We start from the raw sequence: 25,950 nt of genomic DNA, 5'->3' as shown, positions 1-25,950 counted from the left end.
GACCCATCTCACATGCAATGACATACATAGGCTACAAACAAAGGGGTGGAGGAAAATCTACCAAGCAAATGGAAAACAGAAAAAAGTGCAGGTTGCAATCCAAGTTTCTGACAAAACAGATGTTAAACCAACAAAGATCAAAAAAGACAAGGGCATTACATAATGGTAAAGGGTTCAATTCAACAAGAAGATCCAACTATTCTAAATATATATGCACCCAACAGAGGAGCACCCAGATTCATAAGGCAAGTTGTTAGAGACCTTCAAAGAGAAATAGACTTTCACACAATAATAGTCAGAGACTTCAACACCCCATTGACAGTATTAGACAGATCATCCAGGCAAAAAAATAATAAAGATATTCAGGACCTGAACTCAGCACTGGATCAAATGGACCTGATAGGTATCTACAGAATGCTCCACCCCAAAACAACAAAACATACATTCTTCTCATCACTACATGTCACATACTCTAAAATTGATCACATAATCTAAAGTAAAGTACTCCTCAGCAAATGCAAAAGAACTGAAATCATAACAATCATTTGGACTACAGCACAATTTAAATAGGATTCACGACAAAGAAAATAGTTCAAAACCATACAATTACATGGAAATTGAATAACCTGCTCCTGAATGACGTTTGGGTAAATAATGAAATAAACTCAGAAATCAAGAAGTTCTTTGAAACTAATGAGAACAAAGATAAAACATGCCAGAATCTCGAGGACACGGCTAAGGCAATGTTAAGGGGGAAATTTGTAGCACTGAATGAACACATCAAAAAGTTAGAAAGATTTCAAATTAACAACTTAACATCACAACTAAAAGACAACCAAGAGGAAACCAACCCCAAAGTTAGCAGAAGACAAGAAACAACCAGAATCAAAGCTGAACTGAAGGAGATTGAGTCATGATAAACCATTCAGAAGATCAACAAATCCAGGGTTGGTTTTTGGGAAAAAAATACAATGCATAGACTGCTAGCTAGACTAATATAGAGAAAAGAGAGAAGAGCCAAATAAACACAATTAGAAGCAACAAAAGGGATATTAACACTGGCCCTACAGAAAAGCAAATAACCATCAGATAATATTATGAAAACCTCTATGTACACAAACTAGAAATTCTGGAAGAAATGGATAAATTCCTGTACACATGCACCCTCCCACATACACCTTCCTGAACCAGGAAGAAATTGAATCTCTGAACAGACCAATAATGAGTTCCAAAATTGAATCACTTGGACACAGGAAGGGGAACATCACACATCGGGGCCTGTCATGGGGTGGGATGAGCGGGGAGGGATAGCATTAGGAGATATACCTAATGTAAATGACAAGTTAATGGGTGCAGCACACCAACATGACACTTGTATACATATATAACAAACCTACACGTTGTGCACATGTACCCTAGAACTTAAAGTTTAAAAAATAAAAATAAAATAAAAAATAAAAGCCTACCAACCAGAAAAAGCCCAGGACCAGGATTCTCAACTAAATTCTGCCAGAAGTATAAAGAAGATCTAATACCATTTCTACTTAAACTATTCCAAAAAATTGAAAATGAAGGACTCCCCTCCAACTTACTCTGTGAGGCCAGTATCATCCTGATACCAAAACCTGGCAGAAACACAACAAAAAAAGAAAACTTCAGACCAATATCCTTGATGAACATTGATGCAAAAATCCTCAACAAAATATGGGCAAACTGAATTCTAGCAGCACATGAAAAAGCTAATTCACCACAGTTAAGTAGGCTTTATCCCTGGGATGCAAGGTTGAGTCAGTATACACAAATCAATGTGATTCATCACATAAACAGAACTAAAGACAAAAGCCACGTTATTATCTCAATAGATGCAGAAGAGGTTTTTGATAAAATTCAACATCACTTCATGTTAAAAATTACCAATAAACTAGATATTGAATGAATATACCTCAAAATAAAAAAAGACATCCGAGACAAACCGACAGCCAACATCATACTGAATAGGCAAAAACAGAAGTACTACCCTTGAAAACCAGCACAAGAGAGACAAGAATGCTCTCTCTCACCATTCCTCTTTAATATAGTATTAGGAAGCTTGGCCAGAGCAATCAGGTAAGAGAAGGAAATAAAAGGCATAGAAATAGGAAGAGAGGATGTCAAACTATTCGTGTTTGCAGACTACATGATCATATATCTAGAAAACTCCATATTCTTGGCCCAAAAGCTCCTTAAGCTAATAAACAATTTCAGCAAATTCTAAGGATACAAAATCAATGTACAAAAATAACTAACATTCCTATACAGCAATTACAGTTAAGCCAAGAACCAAATCAGAAACACAATCCTATTCAGAATTGCCAGAAAAAGAATAAAATACCTAGGAATACAGCTAACTAGGGAGGTGAAAGATCTCCACAAAGAGAACTACAAACCATGGCTGAAAGAAATTAGAGATGACACAAACAAATGGAAAAACATCCCATGCTTATGAATAGAAAGAATCAACATCATTAACATGGCCATACTACCCAAAGCAATTGATAGATTCAATGCTATTCCTATCAAAGTACCAGTGATATTCTTCACAGAACTAGAAGCTATTTTAAAATCTGTATGAAATCTTAAAAGATCCTGAATAGCCAAGGCAATTCTAAGCAAGAAGAAGTATCACACTACCTTCAAACTATGCTACAGGGCCATAGTGACCAAAACAGCATGGTACTGGCACAAATAGACAAAAGGAACAGCATAGAGAGCTCAGAAATAAGGCCACACACCTACAATCATCTGATCTTGGACGAAGCTGAGAAAAGCAAGCAAAGGAAAAAGGACTCCCTATTCAATAAATGGTGCTTGGATAACTGATTAGCCATATACAGAAGATTGAAAATGAACCCCTTCCTTACACCATGTGTAAAAATCAACTCGAGATGGATTGAAGGCCTAAATGTAAAACCCAAAACTATGAAAATCCTAGAGACATAGGAACAGGCAAAGATTTAATGACAAAGATGCCAAAAGCAATTGCAACAAAGCAAAAATTGACAAGTGGGATCTAATGAAACTAAAAACTTTCTCCACGGCAAAATAAACTATCAATAGAGTAAACAGACAACCTACAGAGTGGGAGAAAATCTCCCCAAACTATGCATCTAACAAAGGTCTAATATCCAGCATCTACAAGGAACTGAAACAGATTTTCAAGAAAAAAAAAAAAATTAAAAAGTGGGCAAAGGACATGCACAGACACTTTTCAGAAGATGACATACATGTGGCCAACAAGCATATAAAAAAAAGCTCAGCATCACTGATGGTTAGAGAAATGCTAATCAAAACCACAATGAGATATCATCTCACACCAGTTAGAATGGCAATTATTAAAAAGTAAAAAAATAGATGCTGATGAGGTTGTGGAGAAAAAGAAACAGTCATACACTGTTAGTGCGAGTGTAAATTAGTTCAACCATTGTGGAAAGCAGTATGGCAATTCCTCGAACAGCTAAAAACAGAACTACCATTCAACCAAGCAATTTCATTATTGGGTATATACCCAAAGGAATACAAATTGTTCTACCATAAAGATACATGCATGTGTGTGTTCACTGCAGCACTGTTCACAATAGCAAGGACATGGAGTCAGCCTAAATGCCCATCAGTGGTAGACTGGACAAAGAAAATGTGGTACATATACACCATGGAATACTATGCAGCCATAAAAAAGAATGAGATCATGTCTTTTGCAGGAATATGAATGGAGCTGGAGGCCATTATCCTTAGCAACCTAACACAGGAACAGAAAACCAAATATGGCATATTCTCACTTATAAATGAGAGCTAAATGATAAGAACACATGGACACATACAGGGGAACAACACAGGGGCCTTTTAAAGGGTGGAGAGTAGGAGGAGGGAGAGGATCAGGAAAAATAACTAATGGGTACTAGGCCTAATACCTGGATGACAAAATAATCTGTACAACAAACCCCCATGACACGGGTTTACCTAATAACAAACCTCTACATGTACCCCTGAACTTAAAAGTTAAAAAAAGACAGACATACACACCAATGAAACAGAGCAGAGTGCCCAGAAGTACAGCATATACAAAAATTAACTCAAAATGGATTAAAGACTTAAATGTAAGACCTGAAATCATAATAAAACTCCCAAAACAAAACATAGGGTAAAACCCTCTTGGTATTGGTCTTAGCAGTGCATTTCTTGGATATGACACCAAAAGCACAGGCAACAAAAGCAAATATAAACATTCTGGACTACATCTAATAAAAAAGCTTAAGTACAACAAAGAAAACGACATGATGAATAGACACCTAGGGAATGTTAGAAAATATTTGCAAACCATATATCTGATAAAGAGTTGCTATTATATATATATGATATCCAAATATCATATATTTGGAGAGAGAGATATATATAAAAACACAAAACTCAATAGCAAAAAACCAAATAGCTGTATTCAAAATGCTCAAAGGACCTGAATTGCCTTTTCTCCAAAAAAAGACATACAAATGGCCAACACTTACATGAAGAGCTCAACATCACTAATCAGGGAAATTCAAATCAAAACTACAATGAGAGATCACCTCATACCTGTTAGAATTGCTTATTTTAAAAACAACAGATTAAAAAGTATAGGCAAGAGTGTAGGGAAATGGAACCCTTATACACTGCTGATGGGAATGTAAATTGGTATCATTATTATGGATAAAAGGATGGGGGTTCCTCAAAAAATTAGAAATGTAGGTTCCAGTAATTTCAACTTTGTGTATATATTCAAAGGAAATGAAATCAGTATCTCAAAGAGATATCTGCACTACCATGTTTATTGCAGCAATATTTACAATAGTCAAGATGTGGGAACAACACGAGTGTCCATTGACAGATTAATGGATAAAGAAAATGTGACATACATTTGCCAATCAGCCATTAGAAAAGAAGAAAGGTGACATGTATGAACCTGGGTGGCAGTATGCTAAGTGAAATAAGCCAGACATAAAATGACAAATACTGTATGATCTCACTTATATGTGGGATCTAAAAATGTCACACAGAAGCAGAGAGTAGAATGGTGGTTGACAGGGGCTGGGGTTGGGGGAAATGGAGAGATGCTGGTCAAAGGGTACAACTTTCAGTTATAAAATGTGTATGTTCTGGGAATCTAATGTACAGCATGGTAACTATAGTTAATAACAGTGAATTGTTTACTTGAAATATAATAAGAGAGCAGATTTGAAATGTTCTTACCGTATACAAAAAAGGGAAGCTGTGTGTTGATGGATGTGTTAATTTGATTGTGGTACTTCTTACACAATGTATGTGTATATCATCAAATCATGTACACCTTGAATATCTGCAATTTTTATTTGTCAGTTATACCTGAGAAAAGCTGGAAAAAATAAAATGGTGATTATAAATAAAATACAGTGTACACTTAGTACACCTCTCCTTCCAAACCAAAATATAACATATAAAATGGTTTTTTTAGTATCCACTACCAGTTATCTTTCATCATAGCGCTCTCGTTTTTTTAGTTGTTAACTTTTATTTATTTCTTAGGTAGGTAGAGTGTGTCTGAAGACAAGGTTTTCATGAAGAATGCAGTGATTTATTTTTGAAGTTTTTATTATCTGAGAATATCTTTGTATAGAAACAAAGGAAAGATAAACATTTTATAAACATTTTCTTCTTAGAACTTAGTAGACATTAATTTATTATTAATTTATTATATTTCAGAGGTTTCTTTGGTTACTGATATGGTTTGGCTGTGTCCCCACCCAAATCTCAACTTGAGTTGTATGTCCCAGAATTCCCATATGTTGTCTGGGAGGGACTCAGTGGGAAGTAATTGAATCATGGGGGCTGGTCTTTGCCATGCTATTATCATGTTAGTGAATAAGCCTCACAAGATCTGATGGGTTTATCAGGGGTTTCCACTTTTGCTTCTTCCTCATTTTCTTTCTTTCATCTTACATGCTGCCACCATGTAAGAAGTGCTTTTTGCTTCCTGTCATGATTCTGAGGCCTCCCAAGCCATGTGGAACTGTTAGTCCAATTAAACCAAAAATGTGGAAGCAACTTTGGAACTGGGTATCAGGCAGAGGTTGGAACAGTTTGGAGGGCTCAGAAGAAGACAGGAAAATGCGGGAAAGTTTACAACCTCCTAGAGACTTGTTGAATGGCTTTGACAAAAATGCTGATCGCAATATAAAGAATAAGGTCCAGGCTGAGGTGGTCTCAGATGGAGATGAGGAACTTGTTGGGAACTAGAGCAAAGGTGACTCTTGTTATGTTTTAGCAAATTAGCAAGGAGACTGGCAGCATTTTGCCCTTACCCTAGAGATTTATGGAACTATGAACTTGAGAGAGATGATTTAGGGTATCTGGGAGAAGAAATTTCTAAGCAACAAAGCATTCAGGAGGTAACTTGGGTTCTATTAAAAGCATTCCGTTTTAAAAGAGAAACAGGCATAAAAGTTTGAAAAATTTGCAGCCTTACAATGTGACAGAAAGGAAAATCCCCTTCTCTGAGGAGAAATTCAAGCTGGCTGCAGAAATTTGTATAAGTAATGAGGAGCCAAATGTTAATCCCCAAGACAATGGGGAAAATGTATCCAGGGCATGTCAGAGGTCTTCATGGCAGCCCTTGCCATCACAGGCCTGGAGGCTTAGGAGGAAAAAGTGGTTTTCTGGGCCAGGCCCAGGATCCCCATGCTGTGTGCAGCCTGGAGACATGGTGTTCTGTATCCTAGCTGCTCTAGCTCTGGCTGAAAGGGGCAAATGCAGAGCTTGGGCCATGGCTTCAGATGATGAAGTCAAGAACTGAGGTTTGGGAACCTCCTCTTAGATTTCAAAGGATATATGGAAATGCCTAGATGCCCAGGCAGAATTTTGCTGCAAGGGTGGGGTTCTTACTGCTAGGGCAATGCAGAAGAGATATGTGGGGTTGGAGTCCCCACACAAAGTCCCTGCTGAGGCACTGCCTACTGGAGCTGTGAGAAAAGGGCCACTGTCCTCCCGACCTCAGAACGGTAGCTCCACCAACAGCTTGCAGCGTGCACCTGGAAAAGCCACAGACACTCAACACTAGCCCATGAAAGCAGCCAGGAGGGAGGTTGTACCCTGCAAAGCCACAGGGGTGGAGCTGCCCAAGACCATGGGAACCCACGTTTTGCATCAGTGTGTCCTGGATGTGAGACCTGGAGTCAAAAAAAGATCATCTTGGAGCTTTAAAATTTGACTGCCCTGCTGGATTTCAGACTTACATGGGCCCTGTAACCCCTCTGTTTTGGCCAATTTCTCTCATTTGGAATGGCTGTATTTACCTAATACCTGTACCCCCGTTGTATCTAGGAAGTAACTAGCTTGCTTTTGATTTTACAGGCTCATAGGCAGAAGGGACTTGCCTTGTCTCAGATGAGACTTTGGACTGTGGACTTTTGGCTGAAATGAGTTGAGACTTTGGGAGACTGTTGGGAAGCCATGATTGGCTTTGAAATGTGAGGACATGAGATTTGGAGGTGCAGAGGGTGGAATGATATGGTTTGGCTGTGTCCCCACCCAAATCTTGAATTATATCTCCCATAATTCCTATGTATTGTGGGAGGGACCCAGGGGGAGGTAATTGAATCATGGGGACCAGTCTTTCCTATGCTATTCTTATGATAGTGAATAAGCCTCATGAGATCTGATGGGCTTATCAGGGGTTTCTGCGTTTGTTTTCTTCCTCATTTTCTTTTGCTGTCATGATGTAAGAAGCACCTTTCACCTCCTGCCATGATTCTGAGGCCTCCCCAGCCATGTGGTACTGTAAGTCCAGTTAAACCTCTTTTTCTTCCCAGTCTCTGGTGTGTCTTTGTCAGCAGTGTGAAAACAGACTAATACAGTTACAATCACCAAAAAACTCAAATAGCGTAAGCCAAAAATAAAAAGTGTAGAAGGAGGATTTATTGACTTCCTGATTGATTGATAGATTGATTGAGACACGGTCTTGCTCTGTCATCCAGGCTGGAATACAATGGTGTGATATAGTTCACTGTAATCTCAAACTCCTGGGCTTAAGCAGTCCTCCCACTTCAGCCTCCTGAGTAGCTAGGACTACAAGCATGTGGCACCACGACTGGCTAATTTTTAATTTTTTTTTTTGAAACAGTGGTCTTACTTTGTTGCCCAGACTGGTCTCAAACTCCTGACCTCAAGCAGTCCTACTGCATTGGCCTCCCAAAGTGTTGGAATTAGAGGTGTGAGCCACCATGCCTGGCCAAAAGGAGATTTATTGACTCATGTAAATGGGAAGGAGAATGTTGAATCCAAACTTTAGTGCATCTTGTTAGAAAGTCCTCTTCAACTCACACCTGTAATCCCAGCACTTTGGGAGGCTAAGGCAGGCAGATCACCAGAGATCAAGAGTTCAAGACCAGCCTGGCCAACATGGCGAAACCCTGACTCTTCTAAAAATACAAAAATTAGCCGGGTGCAATGGTGCACGCCTATAGTCCCAGCCACACGGGAGGCTTAGGCAGGAGAATCACTTGAACCCAGGGGGCAGAGGTTGCAGTGAGCTGAGATCGTGCCATTGCACTCCAGCCTGGGTGACGTAGTGAGACTCTGTCTAAAAAAAATAAAAAATAAAAAAACAAAAAAATCGAAGTCCTCCTCAGGTCTTGTAGGTTTTGTTTGTTCTTGTTTTTAAAATGTTAACCTATCTTTAATTGGCTTCATTTTCTTGGGCTTCCACCCAAGAAACAGGCTTCCACCCAAGAAACAGCGTTCCACCCATCTCTTGTGGCTTACTTTATCATAGTCTAAATTGAAGGGGAGAGGTTTCTTTCTAGGTGTGTATGTTTTTCAGTCCTGGTTAAGGGCTCCAGTTAGCTTTGACTGTTCCACATGCCTCTATTTTGGACCAATTACAATTGCCAGGGAAATAGTAAACTATAATTGGCTAATCCTGGGTCACTTGCTTACTTCTGTGGTCAGGTGACAAAGTTTATAACCAAAAGGAAGATGAGAATCTTGCTGAGCAGATGTTTTTCTTTTGAAAATGTGTTAAACTCATTTTCTGTTATATTTCCAATCATTGCCTAGTTTAATTTACTTTCTTTTGTAATGTAAATAGGCTTTAAGGTTTTTTTTTTTGTTTGTTTGTTTTGTTTTCTGTTTCATAAATCTTTTTCTTTCAGACAGGATCTCACTCTGTTGCCTAGACTGGAGTGCAGTGGCATGATAGTGGCTCACTGTAGCCTTGACCTCCCAGGCTCAATTGATCCTCCCACCTCAGCCTCCCAAGTAACTGGGACTACAGGCATGTGTCAGCACACCTGGATAATCTTTGTTTTTTTTTTTTTTTTTTTTTTTTAGAGTAGAGATGTGGTTCCAGCACGTTGCCTAGGGTGATGTCATAGTCCTGCAATAAAGCGATCTGCCCACCTCAGCCTCCCAAAGTGCTGGTATTACAGGCATGAGTCACTGTGCCCAGTCTCACAAATCTTAAAATCAGTGGAGATTCTACCCAATTTATGGCAGATGGTAAACTGTGACCACTTTTTTGTGTGTTTGTCCTAGAGTAAATTATTAACTTGTTTACTTCTTATATTAATGCCTTAAAGATGCTGTAACAAAGAACCACAAACTAGGTGGCTTCTTAAAACAACAGAAATCTATTCTCTCATTTCCTAAGGCCAGAAGTCTGAAATCAAGGTGTTGGCAGGGCACAGCCATGAGGGGAGGCACTTTCTTCTATCTTCTGTTAAACTCAGGCATTTCTTGGCTTGTGGCAGCATAACTCCAATATCTACCTCCCATCTTCACATGACTGTCTTCCCCCTTTGTCTTTGTGATCTTAACTTGATTAAGTCTGCAGAGGCCTTATTTCCAAATAAGGTCACCTTCACAAGTACTGGGGGTTAGGACTTCAACATATTTTTTGGGAGGAGAACACAATTCAACCCATAACACTTGCTTTTTTATTTTTCTGTTTAGTCTATCCTAAACTCTTTGCCAATTGCCTGTATTGCCTCTCTAGATCTTCAGATTCACCAAATTTACCACAAATTTCAGTTTACTAAGGAAGTCTCTCCTAGAGCATTCTGACCTGTTCTCCCATATGGTGCTATTGCCCTCTGTGCCCCATCCTAGTATTTCCTTGTACCATCATCCTGGGAACTCACTTTGCCAGTCTTCTGTTTTCCCCATCCCATGGCTTTCTCTTTTTGCCTTAGTCTAGGAGCTAATCTTCCATTGGCTTCCTATGAAAGGGTACATGTTACAGAAATTGTTTGAGATTTTTCGTGACCGAAAATGTTTTTATTTCATCTTCATATTTGATTGATTATTTAAGTTGGCTAGAATTTTAGGTGGAAATAATTTTCTTTATAATTTTTTCAGCATAACTTTATTATAGTTCTAGCTTCCAGTGTTGCTTTGAGAAGCCATGTTGATCTCTACTCCTTTATTAATGATCAGCTATTTCTCTATGGAAGCCAGAAGATCTTCTCCTTGTCCCTTATATTCTGAAATTTTATGATGATGTGTTTCAGTGGTTTCTGCTTTTATCTTTATTGACTTTTTCCTTCTATTTTCTTTCAACTTATTTTATACATTGCTTAGTACTGGTTTAGCTGTATCCAACAAGTTTGATAGGTTATAATTTCAGTATTATTTGGGTTTATGTAGTTTTACATTCCATTATGACTTCGTTTGACCCAGGAGTTCCTTAGAAATGTGGATTTTAGAAATTCTGAGCGCATGAAGACTTTTAACATATATTTGTTATTCACTTCCAACTTAATTACATCATGGTCAGAGAAAGTGTTGCATACCTGGTATGGATTCTTTGAAATGTGCTTTAGTATGAGTCTTTTTCTATGTAATGTGTTAGAACATGGTAGATTCTTTTAATTTGGAAAAATAAGCACCTTGGTTTGGGGAAATTTTAAAAATTATTTTATTGATAATCTCTACTTCTTTCTTTTTTTGAGCATCTATTATATGGAGATTGGGCTTCCTATATTGGCCTTCTCATCTTCCTATCTTCTTCTAAAAACCTTTTGTCGTTTTGTTCTACTCTCTGGAAGATTTCCTCAATTTTATCATCCAAATCTTATATTAGGCCAGGCACAGTGGCTCATGCCTATAATCCCAGAACTTTGGGAGGCCAAAGGTTAAGCTCAGGAGTTCAAGACCAGCCTGGGCAACATGGTGAAATCCCCTCTCTAAAAAAAATACAAAAATTAGCGGGGCATGATGGTGTGTGCCTGTAGTCCCAGCTACTCAGGAGGCTGAAGTGGGAGGATGACTTGAGCCCGGGGGGCAGAGATTGCGGTGAACCAAGATTGTGAGATCATGCCACTGCGTTCCTGCTTGGGCAACAGAACCAGACCTGTCTCAAAACAAATCTTATATTAAAGCGTTTGTACTATGTAATAATATTTTTAATGTACAGCAGCTCTTTTTTTGTTCTCTGGGTACTTAACTATTTCATGGTTACTACATCTTCTAACCTTAATTAATTAATTAATTAATTATTTTTGAGACAGGGTCTTGCTCTGTCACCCAGGCTGGAGTGCAGTGGCATGTTCATGGCCTCAAACTCCTGGCCTTGAGTGATCCTCCCACTTCAGCCTCCTGAGTAGCTGGGACCATGGTCGTGCGCTACCATGCCTGGCAAATTCTTTTGAAATATATTGATAGATGCCTTACAGCCTAGTACATGGTCAATTTTTATTAAATGTTGCATGTGTTTGAAAGTAATGTTTATTCTGTAACTGTTGGTAGGTAAATTCTCCATATGTCAATTAAATAAAACTTGTTAATTCTGTTTTTCAATATTTCTCTATCTTTCCTAATAGCTTATCATTTAAGCCATCAATAACATAGAGGAATGTGTTGAAATTAGCCACTATTATGATGGTAGATTCATTACTTTCTTCCTATAGATCTATAAATTTTTGCTTTATGTATTTTGAAGCTCTTTTATTTATTCCATGCATGTTTATGATTGTTGTTTTTCTGGTGAACTGAACCAGTTTTCATTCTTTAGCAAGCCTTTCTGTTTCTAATAATGTTTTCTTTTGTCTTGAATTCTATTTTGTCTGCTATATAGTTATCCTACTTTTCTTTACCTATTTCCTTGGTATATCTTGTTCTATCCTTTTATTTTCAACCTTCTCATAGTCTTATGTTTATGGTACGTCTCTTGTAAATAGCTGCATTTTTCTTCCAGTCTGACGAGCTCTGTCTTTTAACTTTCAAATTTAGTCCATTTATATGTACTGTGATTATTGATATATTCGGACTTGTTTCTGTGATTGTAATTATTATTTCCTTTCATCTAGTTTTTTTGTATGCCTCCCTTTTCTTCTTAACAAATTTTGATTCATTGAAAAAACAATTTTGGCTGGTCATGATGGCTCACACTTGTAATCTCAGCACTTTGGGAGGCTAAAACTGGAGGATTGCTTGAGGCTAGGAGTTCAAAGCCAGCCTGTTCAACATAGAGAGACCCTGTCTCTACAAAAGAAAAAATAATTAGCCAGGCATTGTGGCACATGCCTGTAGTCCTAGCTACTCAGAAGGCTGAGATGGGAGGATCACTTGAGCCCAGGAGTTTGAGGCTGCAGTAAGCTATGATGGTATCATTCTAGCCTGGGCAACACAGTGAAACTCTTAAAAATTTAAAAAAAAAAATTTTAACTTTTTCCGTTTCACTTCTTTCCCCTACTGGTTTGAAACATACTTTCTATTTTGTTTCTTAGCATTGTATTAGTCCATTCTCACACTGCTATAAGGATAATACCTGAGACCAGGTAATTTATAAAGGAAAGAGGTTTAATTGACTCACTGTTCTGCATGGCTGGGGAGGCCTTAGTAAACTTACAATCATGGTAGAAGGCAAAGGGGAAGCAGGTACCTTCTTCACAAGGTGGCAGGAAAAAGAGAGCACAGGGAAAGTGCCAGACACTTAACAACCAAGTCTCATGAGAACTCACTATCACAAGAACAGCATGGGGGAAACTGCCTCCAGGATCTAATCACCTCTTACTAGGTCCCTTCTCCAACATGGGATTATAATTTAGATTATAATTCAAGATGAGATTTGGGTAGGACACAAAGCCAAACCCTATCAATCATGCCTACTCTTGAAATTTTACATGGTATATTTAAGTTAGTAATGTCTAAAAATTAAACAATAACTCAACTTTGTTGGCGAAAAATATAAGGAACTTATAATACTTTTAAGTTCAATCATCCACTCCCAACATATATTTTTGTTTTACAGTATTTTGGTTGTCTTTAATCCCGAATTATAATAATCAGCATTATTGCTATTATTTAGACAATGTTTGCTTATATTACATATATTTAAATTTACTTACCTTTTATTCTTGCCTCTTAGGACAGTCATCTCAGGTCATTTTTCTTTATTTTGAAATTCACCATTTAGGCCAGGCACAGTGACTCATGCCTGCAATCCCAGCACTTTGGGAGGCCAAGGGGGAGGACTCCTTGAACCCAGGAGTCCAAGACCAGCCTGAGCAACATAGCGAGACCCTATCTCTAGTAAAAAAAAAGAAAACAAGAAAAAGTCACCATTTAGATTAGTTCATTTAGTGAAGATCTTTGGTGGTAGATTGTGTTAGGTTTAAAAAAATGCCTTTAATTTGTCTTTATTCTTGAAAGATAGTTTTTCTTAGTACACATTTCTAAGTTGACAGTCATTTTCTCTCTGATCTTTGATGGTGTCATTCCACTGTCTTTTGACTTACATGTGGCAGTTACAGTTGTCCTAATAGTATAATTGTTATTGCCTTGTAAAGTATATGCAGGAAAGGGTTAACTCAGCAGGCTTGCACATTCCCAAGGTCCTTAGGACTGTCCTGTGGCCAGGCTCCTGGGAGATCCTCTAAGTCCTTGGAGTGTTCTGCTTCTTAGGAATGTCTGTATGCCTGAAGTCTTGGGCCTTGCCAGGTAGTTTATGCAAACAATTTGGTTTATGGTAAATACTTGTTTTTGATGCCTGAGGTTTTGGTCCACTCTATGTCTGTTTGACCTCTGGGGGCTGAGTAGCTGAGGTTTGTCATGAAGGAACTACATGCCTGTGTGACTGACCCCAAATAGAAACCCTGACCTCAAGGCTCACTGAGCTTCCCTTTTGCATATGGGAGAATTAAGTGCTGATCATGTGACTCCACTGGAGGACAACTGCTCCTTGTCTTGGCCCTGTGTCTTTTCCCTTTGCCAATTTTAATCTGTATCCTTTTGCTGTAATAAACTGTAACCCTGAGTAAAACAGCTTTTCTGAATCCTATGAGTCTTAGCAAATCACTGAGCCTGAGGGTGGTCTTGGGGCCTGACACATATATCTTTTGTTACTGGATTTTGTTAAGGTCTCTTTGTTTGGGGTGTGCTATAATTTTACTGGAATGTGTACATAAGTGGATGATGATGATGATTATTTTTTAAGACAGGGTCTCACTCTGTCACCCAGACTGGAGTGCAGTGGTAAGATCATGGCTCACTGTATCCTTGACCTCCTGGGTTCAAGTGATCCTCCCACCTTTGCCTCTTAAGTAGCTGGGACTACAGATGCATGCCACCATGCCCAGCTTTTTTTTTTTTTTTTTTTTTTAGTAAAATGAGGTCTCCCTATATTACCCAGGTTGGTTTTGAACTCCTGGAGTCAAGCAATCCTCTCACCTCAGCCTCTCAAAGTACTGGGATTACAGGTGTAAGCTACTGCACCTGGCTTGATTATTAATTTTGTTTGCTGTTCTTTGTAAATTCTGATTTTTCTTGGGATTAGGCTTCCTAAATCTGTGGATTTATGTCTTTCATCAATTTGGGAAAATTTTCAGCTATTATTTATTATATTCTCTCTGGAATGGTAATTATATGTTAGGCTTCATTCTGTCCTCCATATCGTTCAACTTTTGTTCAATATTGTTCATTTATTTGTTATAGTCTGGACAATTTCTTTAGTAATTCTCTCTTTATCTATCTACTCTGCTTCTTAAGCCTTTCACTGAATTTTTTATTTCAAAAACTTTTTCGTTTCAAGAAATTCTGGTTGTTTCTTGTTCAAATCTTCTTTCCGTTCCTGGTTATTGTTTTGTTTTGTTTTGAGACAGGATGTCTCTCTCTGTTACCTAGGCTGGAGTGCAATAGTGGGATTATATCTCACAGTAACCTTCGACTTTTGGGCTCAAGTGATTCTCCTCTCTTAGCCTCCTGAGTAGCTATGGCTGCAGATGTGGACCACCACACCTGGCTAAGTTTTCTGATTTTTTTTTTTAGAGTCAGGTCTCACTATGCTGCGTAGGCTGGTCTTGAACTCCTGGCCTCAAGTGATCCTCCCACCTTGTCCTCCCAAAGTGCTGGGATTACAAGTGTGAGCCACCGCGCCTGACCTGAATTTTATTCTTGATAGTTTTTGGTTGCTTGTTCATCCTTGAGAGCCTGGGGCCTGAGGGAACTCACCACGCTGAAGGGAAAGGCCATGGGCAAGGTCTAATGCTGTGCTGGCTTCAGGTCTGACCCAGCTTAGTCTCATTGGTGGTGGTCACAGGGGTGCTTGCATCATCATACCCTCAGTTCCAGGTGGCTCAGCAAAGAGAGATAGAGACTCCATTTGTTTAGGAGAAAGTAAGGGAAAAGAACAAGAGTCTCTGCCTAGGAATCCAGATAATTTTTCCAGATCTTGTCCAACACTACCAAGGTGGTACTGCTATAAGTCTTGCCCAACACTACCAAGGTGGTACTGCTGCAAGTCTGCAAAAACTAGTGTTACTTGGGGCCCAAGTCCCTTGGATATCTAAGAAAGCTTCCCAAGAAGCACAGGCATAAACAAATCCAGATTGTAAAGACTATAATAAATACCTAATTCTTGAATGCCCATACATTGATGAACATCTATAAACACCAGCATCATCCAGGAGAACATGACCTCACCAGAACTAAATAACACACCAGGGACCAATCCAGGAGAATAGAGATAATATCACCTTTCAGACAGAGGATTCAAAATAGTTGTTTTGAGGAAATTCAAAGAAATTCAAGATAGCATAGAGAAGGAATTTAGAATTCAGAATTTAGAATTTAGAAATCAGGTAAATTAGACAAAGGCATTCAAATACTTAAAAAGAATCAAGCAGAAATCCTGGAGTTGAAAACTGCAATTTGGCATACTTAAGAATTCACCAGAGTCTCTTAACAGCAGAACTGATCAAGCAGAAGAAAGAATTAGTGAGCTTAAGACTGGCTATTTGAAAAGACAATGAGGAGACAAAAGAAGAAAGAATAAAAAATGAAGCACACCTACGAAATCTAGAAAATAGCCTCAAAAGGGCAAACCTAAGAGTTACTGGTCTTAAAGAGGAGGTAGAGAAAGAGATAGGGATAGAAAGTTTATTTAAAGGGATAATAACAGAGAACTTCCGAATCATAGAGAAAGATATCAGTATCCAAGGACAAGAAGTTTGTAGAACACCAAGCAGATTTAATCTGAAGACTACCTCAAGGCATTTAATAATCAAACTCTGAAAGGTCAAGGATATAGTAAAGATCCTAAAAGCAGCAAGGAAAAAAAAAAAAAACAACATAAAATGAAGCTCTAATACATCTGGCAGCAGACTTTACAGTAGAAACCTTACAGGCCAGGAGAGAGTGGCATGACGTATTTAAAGTGCTGAAGGAAAACAACTTTTACCCTCGAATAGTATATCTGTCCAAAAATCCTTTAAGCATGAAGGAGAAATAGAGATCTCCATAGACAAACAAAAGCTGAGGGATTTCATCAACACCAGATTTGTCCTACAGAAAATGCTAAAGGGATTTCTTCATTCTGAAAGAAAAGGATGTTAATAAACAATAAGAAATCATTTAAAGGTAGAAAACTCACTGGTAATAGTAAGCACAGAGAAAAACAGAATAGTATAACATTGTTATCACAGTGTATAAACTTCTCTTGACTTAAGGAGAAAGACTAAACAGTGAACCAGTAAATCATAACTACAACTTTTCAAGACATAGACAGTACAATAAGACATAAAGAGAAAAAACAAAAAGTTAAAAAGCGAGGGGACAAAGTTAGAGTTTTAATATTATTTTTGCATGTTTATGAAATCAGTGTTGTCATCAGTTTAAAATAGTTATAATATTTGCAAGCCTCATGGTAACCTCAAATCAAAAAACATACAACGGATACACAAAACATAAAAAGCAAGAAATTGAAGTGTACTGCAAAAGCAAATCATCTTCACTAAAAGGAAGACAGGAAGGAAGGAAAAAAGAAAGAGAAGACCGTCAGTCAACCAGAAAACAAATAATAAAATGGCAGCAGTAGGTCCCTAACTATCAATAACAACATTGAATGCAAATGGACTAAACTCTCCAATGAAAAGACATAGAGTGGCTGAATGGATTTAAAAAAAAAAAAAAAGAAAAGAAAACAAGACCAAATTATCTGTTGCCTACAAGAAGCACACTTCAGCTATAAAGATACACACAAACTGAAAATAAAGAGATGGAAAAAGATATTTTATCCCAATAGAAACCAAAAAAAAAAAAAAAAAGTAGCTATACTTAGACAAAACAGATTTAAAGGCAAAAACTGTAAGAAAAGACAAAGCAGGTTATTACATAAAGATAAAGGGGTCAGTTCAGTAAGAGCATATTGTGAATACATATGCACCTAACACTGGAGCACCCAGATATATAAAGGAAATATTAGTAGAGCTAAAGAGAGAGGCTGGGTGTGGTGGCTCATGCCTGTAGTCTCGGCACTTTGGGAGGCCAAAGTGGGAGGATCACTTGAGCCCAGGAGTTTGAGACCAGCCTGGGTAACAAAGTGAGACCCCATGTCTCCAAAAAAAAAAAAAAAAAAAGCCAAGCATGGTGGCACCAGCTATACATGAGGCTGAAGTGGAAGGACTGCTTGATCCCAGGAGGTTGAGGCTGCAGTGAGCTGTGTTTGGATCACTGCATTCCATCCTGGGCAAAAGAGTAAATCTTGTCTCTCACACACACACACACACACACACACACACACACACACAAAAAGGCAGAACTCAATATAACAACAGCTAGAGACTTAAAGAGCCCATTTTCAGCATTGGACAGATCTCCCAGACAGAAAATCAACAAAGAAACATCAGACTTAATCTGCACTGTAGAACAAATGAACCTAATATATATTTATAGAACATTTTATCCAGTGGCTTCAGAATACACATTTTTCTCCTCAATGCATGAATCATTCTCAAAGGACAGACCATTTGTTGGGTCACAAAATGAGTCTTAAAACACTCAAAAAATTGAAACAATATCAAGCATCTATCCTGAGTGCAATGGAGTAAAACTTCAAATCAATAATGAGGAATTTTGGAAATTATACAAACACCTGGCATTTAAAACAGTATGCTCCTGAATGACCAGTGGTCAATGACAAATTAAGAAGGAAATTGAAAATATTGTTGAAACAAATAATAATGGAGATACAACATTCCAAGACCTATGGGATACAGCAAAAGCAGTACTAATGGAAATTTAGAGCTGTAAGTACCTACATCAGAAAAGAGGAAAACCTTCAAATAAGCAACTTAACGACACATCTTAAAGAACTAGAAAAAGCAGGAGCAAAGCAAACCCAAAATTAGTAAAAGAAAGAAATAATAAAGATCAGCACAGAAATAGATGAATTTGAAGAAACATACAATACAAGAGATCAACAAAACAAAAAGCTGGTATTTTGAAAAGATAAACAAAATTGACAAACCATTAGCCAGACTAAGAAAAAAAGAAGACCCAAGTAAATAAAATCAGAGATGAAGAAGGAACATTACAATGAATACTACAGAAATTCAAAGGATCATTAGTGGCCACTATGAGCAACTATATGCCAATAATTTGGAAAATTTAAAAGAAATGGAGAAATTTCGAGACACAGAGAATCTACAAAGATTGAACCATCAATCAAAAACCTGTATAGACCAATAGCAAGTAATATGATTGAAGCCATAATAGTCTGCCAGTAAAGAAAAGCCCAGGACCTCATGGCTTTGCTGCTGAATTCTACCAAACATTTGAAGAAGAACTAATACCAATCCTACTCAAACTGTTCTGAAAAATGGAGAAGGGAATACTTCCAAATTCATTCTGTGAGACCAGAATTACCCTGATACCAAAACTAGAGAAAGACACCTGAAAAAAAGAAAATTATAGGCCAGTATCTCTGATGAATATTGATGGAAAAATCCTCAACAAAATAGTAGCAAACCAAATTCAACAATACATTTAAAAGATCATTTATCAGCCAGGCACAGTGGTTCACGTCTGTAATCCAAGCACTTTTGGGAGGCTGAGGCAGGCAGATCACCTGAGGTCAGGAGTTGGAGACCAGCCTGGCCAACATGCTGAAACCCTGTCTCTACTAAAAATACAAAAAAATTAGCCAGGCATGGTGGTGCACACCTGTAATCCCAGCTACTCAGGAGGCTGAGGCAGGGGAGTCACTTGAACCTGGGAGGCAGAGGTTGCAGTGAGCTGAGAACACACCACTATACTCCAGCCTGGGTGACTGAGTGAGACTCCATATCAAATAAATAAATAAATAAATAAATAAATAACCATATCATGACAAAGTAGGTTTTATCCCAGGGATGCAAGGATGGTTAAGCGTATGCAAATCAATCAACATGATACTTTGTGTCAACAGAATGAAGGACAAAATCCATATGATCAATTGATGCTGAAAAGCATGTGATAAAGTTTAATACCCCTTCATGATAGAAACAATCAAAAAACTGGGCATAGAAGGAACATATCTCAACATTGTAAGAATTAAAGAAAGGAAAGAAACAAGAAAGGTAGCTTTCCAGTCAAGGCAGGTTTATCTTAGAGAAAACAAACCTGAGAGGAGCCTTCTGGCCGAGTTAGGTCAGAGGCACACTGTCTTACAGACTAAGAGTTTTTAAGGATTCAGAGTGGGAGAGTTTATTAGAAGCTTGGATTGCTTCTGTGTCTCTCTGTTGTGCCTTTTTTTTTTTTTTTTTTTTTTTTTTTTTTTTTTTTCTAGCTCTGTCACCCAGGCTGGAAGTGAGCCTCCAACTCAGGGGTTCAAGCAATTCTCTTGCCTCAGCCTCCAGAGTAGCTGGGATTACAGGCATGCACCACCATGCCTGGCTAATTTTTGTATTTTTGGTAGAGTTGGGGTTTCACCATGTTGGCTAGGCTGGTCTTGAACTCCTGACGTCAACTGATCCTCCCGTCTTGGCCTCTCAAAGTGCTGGGATAACAGGCATGAGCCACCACGCCTGGCCTGTTGTGCTTATCTGGGAGGGAGAGTTGTGTGTGTGTTCCCATACATCTTTCTGCAGCTGCAGGCATACCTCCCCACCACCAACGCCCCCAGTCTGCTTTTAGCTTCCCTGTCTTAGTGCACCTGCAGGGAAAGGAATGTGCCTATTAAGGCCCACTGTTTTACTGGGGCCCATTGTATGAGGGTGAAGTTTGGCAGTTACCCAAGAGACTTTCCCCCCATTTCCCTCTGTGTGGGAGCTGTCTTATCTGTGTTTTACTGTCTGCTCTTTCTGGCTGCTTGTAGGTAGAATAGAAATGATTTCCTTGAAATGCATGAGGCTAGAAAGGTAGCTGGAACTTAAAGTGGCGGTATTTGTCTGAGATGATGGTGCTTCTGCTCTGTCAAACATAATAAAAGCCATACATAATAGACGCACAGCTAGTATCATACTGAATGAGAAAAAACTGAAAGCCTTTTTTTTTTTTAAAAAAAACCTGGAACAAGACAAGGATGCTCACTTTCACCAGTTATTCAACATAGTATTGGAAGTCCTAGCTAGAGGAGTCAGAAAAGAGAAAGAAATAAAGGGCATCTGAATTGGAAAGGAAGAAGTTATCTTTGTTTGCAGATAATATGATCTTATACTTGAAAAAACCTAAAGATTCCACCAAAAAGCTATTAGAACTGATAAATAAATTCAGGAAAGTTGCAAGATACAAAATCAACATACCAAAATCAGTAGCATTTCTATATGCCAACAGTGAACAATCTGAAAAAGAAATTTAAAAAGTAATCCCTTTTACAATAGCCATAGGTAAAATAAATACCTAGGAATTTACTTAACCAAAAAAGTGAAAGATCTGTACAATGAAAACTATAAAACATGAAGGAAATTGGAGAGGACACCAAAAAAAATGGAAATATATTTCATGTTCATAGATTGGAAGAGTCAATATCATAAAAATATCCATACTACTCAATGCAATGTACAATTTAATGGAATTTCTATGAAAATACCAATGACATTCTTCACAGAAACAGGAAAAACAATTCTAAAACTTACATGCAGTCACAAAAGATCCAGAATAGCCAAAGCGGCCGGGCGCGGTGGCTCACGCCTGTAATCCCAGCACTTTGGGAGGCCGAGGCGGGCGGATCACGAGGTCAGGAGATCGAGACCATCCTGGCTAACACGGTGAAACCCCGTCTCTACTAAAAATGCAAAAAATTAGCCGGGCGAGGCGGCGGGCGCCTGTAGTCCCAGCTACTCGGGAGGCTGAGGCAGGAGAATGGCGTGAACCCGGGAGGCGGAGCTTGCAGTGAGCCGAGATCCCGCCACTGCACTCCAGCCTGGGCGACTAAGCGAGACTCTGTCTCAAAAAAAAAAAAAAAAAAAAAGAATAGCCAAAGCTATTGATACAGTTGGTCTCTGTGTTCCCACGCAAATCTCACCTTGAATTGTAGTAATCCCTATGTGTCAAAGGTGGGACCAGGTGGAGGTAATTGAATCATGGGGGCAGTGGCAGTTTCCCTCATGCTGTTCTCATGATAGTGAGTTTTCACAAGATCCGATGGTTTTATAAGGGGCTTCCCCTTCACTTGGCACTTATTCTGTCTTCTGCCATCCTGTGAAGAGGTGTGCCTTTCACCATGATTGTAACTTTCCTGAGGCTATCCCAGCCATGTGGAACTGTGAGTCAATTAAACCTCCTTCCTTAATAAATTACCTAATTTGGGGTATTTTTTTCATAGCAGTATGAGAACGGACTAATAGAGCTATCTTGAGCAAAAAGAACAAAACTGGAAGAATGATATTACTTCAAGTTATACTACAGAGCTATGAAAACAACATGGTGCTGGCATAAAAAGAGACACACAGACTAATGGAACCGAATAGGGAACCCAGAGAGAAATCCATACAGCTAAAGCGAGCTCATTTTCCATAATGGTAGCAAGGACATACATTGGGGAAAGACAGTCTTTTCAGTAAATTATACTGGGAAAACTGAATATTCACATGCAGAAGAATGAAAGTTGATCCTTACCTGTTACCTTATAGAAAAATTAAAGTGGATTAAATACCTTAAGACCTCAAACTATGACACTACTACAAGGAAACATTGAAGAAACACTCTAGGACATTGGGCAAATATTTATTGAATAATACCCCATTAGCACAGGCAACCAAAGCAAAAATAGACAAATAGGATCACATCATGTTAAAATGCTTCTACACAGCAAAGGAAACAATCAACAATGTGAAGAGACAACCCACAGAATGGGAGAAAATATTTGCAAACTACCCATCTGGCAAGGGGTAATAACCAGGAGCTCAAACAATTCTGTAGGGAAAAGGGGCTCAAATATCTCTGTAGGAAAAAAATCTAATAATCTGATTCAAAAATGGGGAAAAGATTTGAAAAGACATTTCTCAAAAGGAGACATACAAATTACAAAAAGGCATATGAAAAAGTGTTCAACATCACTGATCATCAGAGAAATGCAAATCAAAAGTACAGTAAGATATTATGTCACCCCAGTTAAAATGGCTTTTATCCCAAACTCAGGCAATAACAGTTGCTAGTGAGAATGTGGAGAAAGGGAACCCTTATAAACTGTTGGTGGGAATGTCAATTAGTACAACCTCTATGGAGAACTGTTTGGAGGTTCCTCAAAAAAACTAAAAATAGGCTAGGCACGGTGACTCATGCCTGTAATCCCAGTATTTTGGGAGGTCGAGGTGGGCGGATCACGAGGTCAGGAGTTTGAGACCAGCCTGGCCAACATAGTGAAACCCGGTCTGTACTGAAACTACAAAAATTAGCCAGGCATGGTGGTGTGCATCTGTAATCCCAGCTACTTGGTAGGCTGAGGCAGGAGAATTGCTTGAACCTGGTAGGTAGAGGTTGCAGTGAACCAAGATCACGCCACTGCACTCCAGCCTGGGCAACAGAGTGAAACTCTGTCTCGGGGAAACAAACAGACAAACTAAAAATAGAGCTACCAATCCAGCAATCCCACTGCTGGGTATATATCCAAAAGAAAGGAAACCAGTATATCGGAGAGATATCTGCACTCCCATGTTTGTTGCAGCACTGTTCACGATAGCCAAGATTTGAAAGCAACCTAAGTGTCCATCAACAGATGAATGGATAAACAAAATGTGATACTTACACACAATGGAGGACTATTCAGCCATGAAAAGGAATGAGATCCTGTCATTTGCAACAACATGGATGGAACTGGGGGTCATTATGTTAAGGGAAATAAGCCATGCACAGAAAGACAAACATCACTTGTTCTCACTTATTTGTGGGATCTAAAAATCAAAACAATTGAACTCATGGAGATAGAGAATAGAAGGATGGTTACCAGACACTGGGAAGGATAGCTGAGTGCTGGGGGTGGGGATTGGTGGGGGTAGGTGGGGATGGTTAATGGGTACAAAACAATAGAAAGAATGAATAAGACCTGGTATTTGCTGGCCCTATAGGAAACTGCCTTAGGTACACAGGAAATGCAGTTATGAATTATATTCTGAGTTCTTGCACAAAGTGGAAATGGTAAAATTATAAAAGTCTGGTATTTAAAATTGTACATTTAAAAATAATGAATTGGATTGTTTATAATGCAAAGGATAAATGCTTGAGGGGATGGATACCTGATTTTCCATAGATGTGATTATTATGCATTGCATGTCTGTACCAAAACATATAATGTACTGCATAAATATATATACCTACTATATACTTACAAAACTTAAAAAATATTTTTTTAAATTTACATAAGAAGTTTCTGGTCGGGCACGGTGGCTCACTCCTGTAATCCCAGCACTTTGGGAGGCCGAGTCGGGCAGGTCGCCTGAGGTCAGAAGTTAGAGACCAGCCTGGCCAACATGGTGAAACGCCGTCTCTACTAAAAACAAAAAAATTAGCCAGATGTAGTGGCGCATGACTGTAGTTTCAGCTACTTGGGAGTCTGAGGTACGAAAATCACTTAACTTGGGAGGCAGAGGTTGCTTTAAGCCAAGATCACGCCACTGCACTCCAGCCTGGGCAAAAGAAAGACACCCTGTCTCAAAAAAAAAGAAAAAAAAAAAAATTACATAAGTTTCTATATAGACTTTATTTAAAATAACAGAAGCCCTGGATAAATACATCTCTGCTTCTGAATTCTAAAAAACAAGGTATGTCACTTCTGAAAGATAAGGCATTTCTTTCCTTTCTTTCCCCCCTCCCACTCCCTCTCCTGCTCCCCCTCACCATCTTCCTCTCCCTCCCCCTCCCCCTCTGCCTCTGCTTCAGCCTCTGCCTCTGCCTCAAGGGATCCTCCTGCATTGGTCTCCCAAAGTATTGGAATTACAGGCATGAGCCACCGTGCCCAGCCAGTATTTTTTTATTCCAGAGACTATCTGCCTGATGGGAAATTGTCAGAATTACCTGAGGTAAAAAATTAAGGAATTTAGTGTTTAACTCAGTTAAATTTAAATTTGTGTTTTAACTCAATAAATCATGCAAACTTTCTCTCCCACTTCAGCATGCTTGAATCTCAACTCTACCATTACTTGCTCCCTATCCTTAAGTAAGTCAATCTCTCCGAAACTGTTTTCTCATTTATAAAATGGAGATAATGTAATCTGCCTTGCTTGGTTTTGTGAATATTAAATGAACATATTTTTAAAACCAATTACTGTTAGGAGTGGAGTAAGCATTTAATAAATGCTTGCTATTATTAATATCTAAGAAATACAGATATTAAGACTAGTTGCATTTGAAATAAAGCAACATACAAATGTAATATTTGGAGGAATTATGTAATATCTGCTTTTTTTCTTTTCCAGTTTCCTGCAAATGCATCAGAAATATGTTGTATTATTAGAGCATCACCAGGAGGAACTAGGCAAGTGAAAAATAAAGGTGTTATTGTAAAGAAGAAGAAATATTCTCTTCCTAAGGATATCCCTCAAGGTACTGTAGTATGAATGCAGAGCATACTTTTTGAATGATAGAAAACTTTTTTTTCATTAAAAATGCCTTATGTACACAGGAAATTCAGATATAAATTGTATTCTAAGGGTTCTTGCACAAAGTGGAAATGGTAAAATTATAAAAGCCTGGTCAGGGGTGGACTCAGTGGCTCATGCCTATAATCCCAGCACTTTGGATAGCTGAGGTAGGAGGATCAGTTGAGCCTAGGAGTTCAAGGTTATGGTGAGCTATCATCAGGTCACTGTACTACAGCCTGAGTGACAGAGGGAGACACTGTCTGTCTCTTCATTTAAAAAAAAAAAAGTCTGGTCAGATTTCAGAACCAGAACCAGAGTAAAATAATTTTTTTAAAGACAGATACTTTATCTTTTGAAAAATTAGCATATGACACTGATGTAAAATCTATTTATCTGGGATACTTCCTCTTATAGTTATGTGAAATTTAGTATTGTTTTGGTTTCAATTTTAGTAGCATTCTTTTTAGAGATGTGGAGATGTTTTTGCATTCACCTCATATTGGTTGAGTACTTCCTCTGTGAAAGGCACTGTGCTAAGAACCTTATATTTCATGTATTTCTCATTATGACTTTATAATAGATAAGATGTGTACTGTTATTCCCATTTTATGTATTAAGGCTCTGAGATTTAAGGTAG

General features: G+C 38.4%; 1 protein-coding gene across 1 annotated transcript in view; it reads left to right on the top strand.

Moving 5' to 3' along the window:
• LOC105555483 (meiosis-specific kinetochore protein-like) overlaps positions 1 to 25,950 on the top strand; it is a gene marked incomplete at its 5' end in the record, with an annotated part of 42,996 nt that overhangs the window by 15,366 nt on the left and 1,680 nt on the right. Inside the window, one exon of the mRNA XM_012002451.1 lies at positions 25,149 to 25,275. Coding sequence (XP_011857841.1) covers positions 25,149 to 25,275 — 127 coding nt within the window. The remainder of the gene's footprint in view (positions 1 to 25,148; positions 25,276 to 25,950) is intronic.

Source organism: Mandrillus leucophaeus, unplaced genomic scaffold, assembly GCF_000951045.1.
Source record: "Mandrillus leucophaeus isolate KB7577 unplaced genomic scaffold, Mleu.le_1.0 Scaffold688, whole genome shotgun sequence".
In the NCBI taxonomy this organism is placed as follows: Eukaryota; Metazoa; Chordata; class Mammalia; order Primates; family Cercopithecidae; genus Mandrillus; species Mandrillus leucophaeus.
Note: the sequence above shows the minus strand (reverse complement) of the source record. Positions and strands in the feature narration are given on the sequence as shown.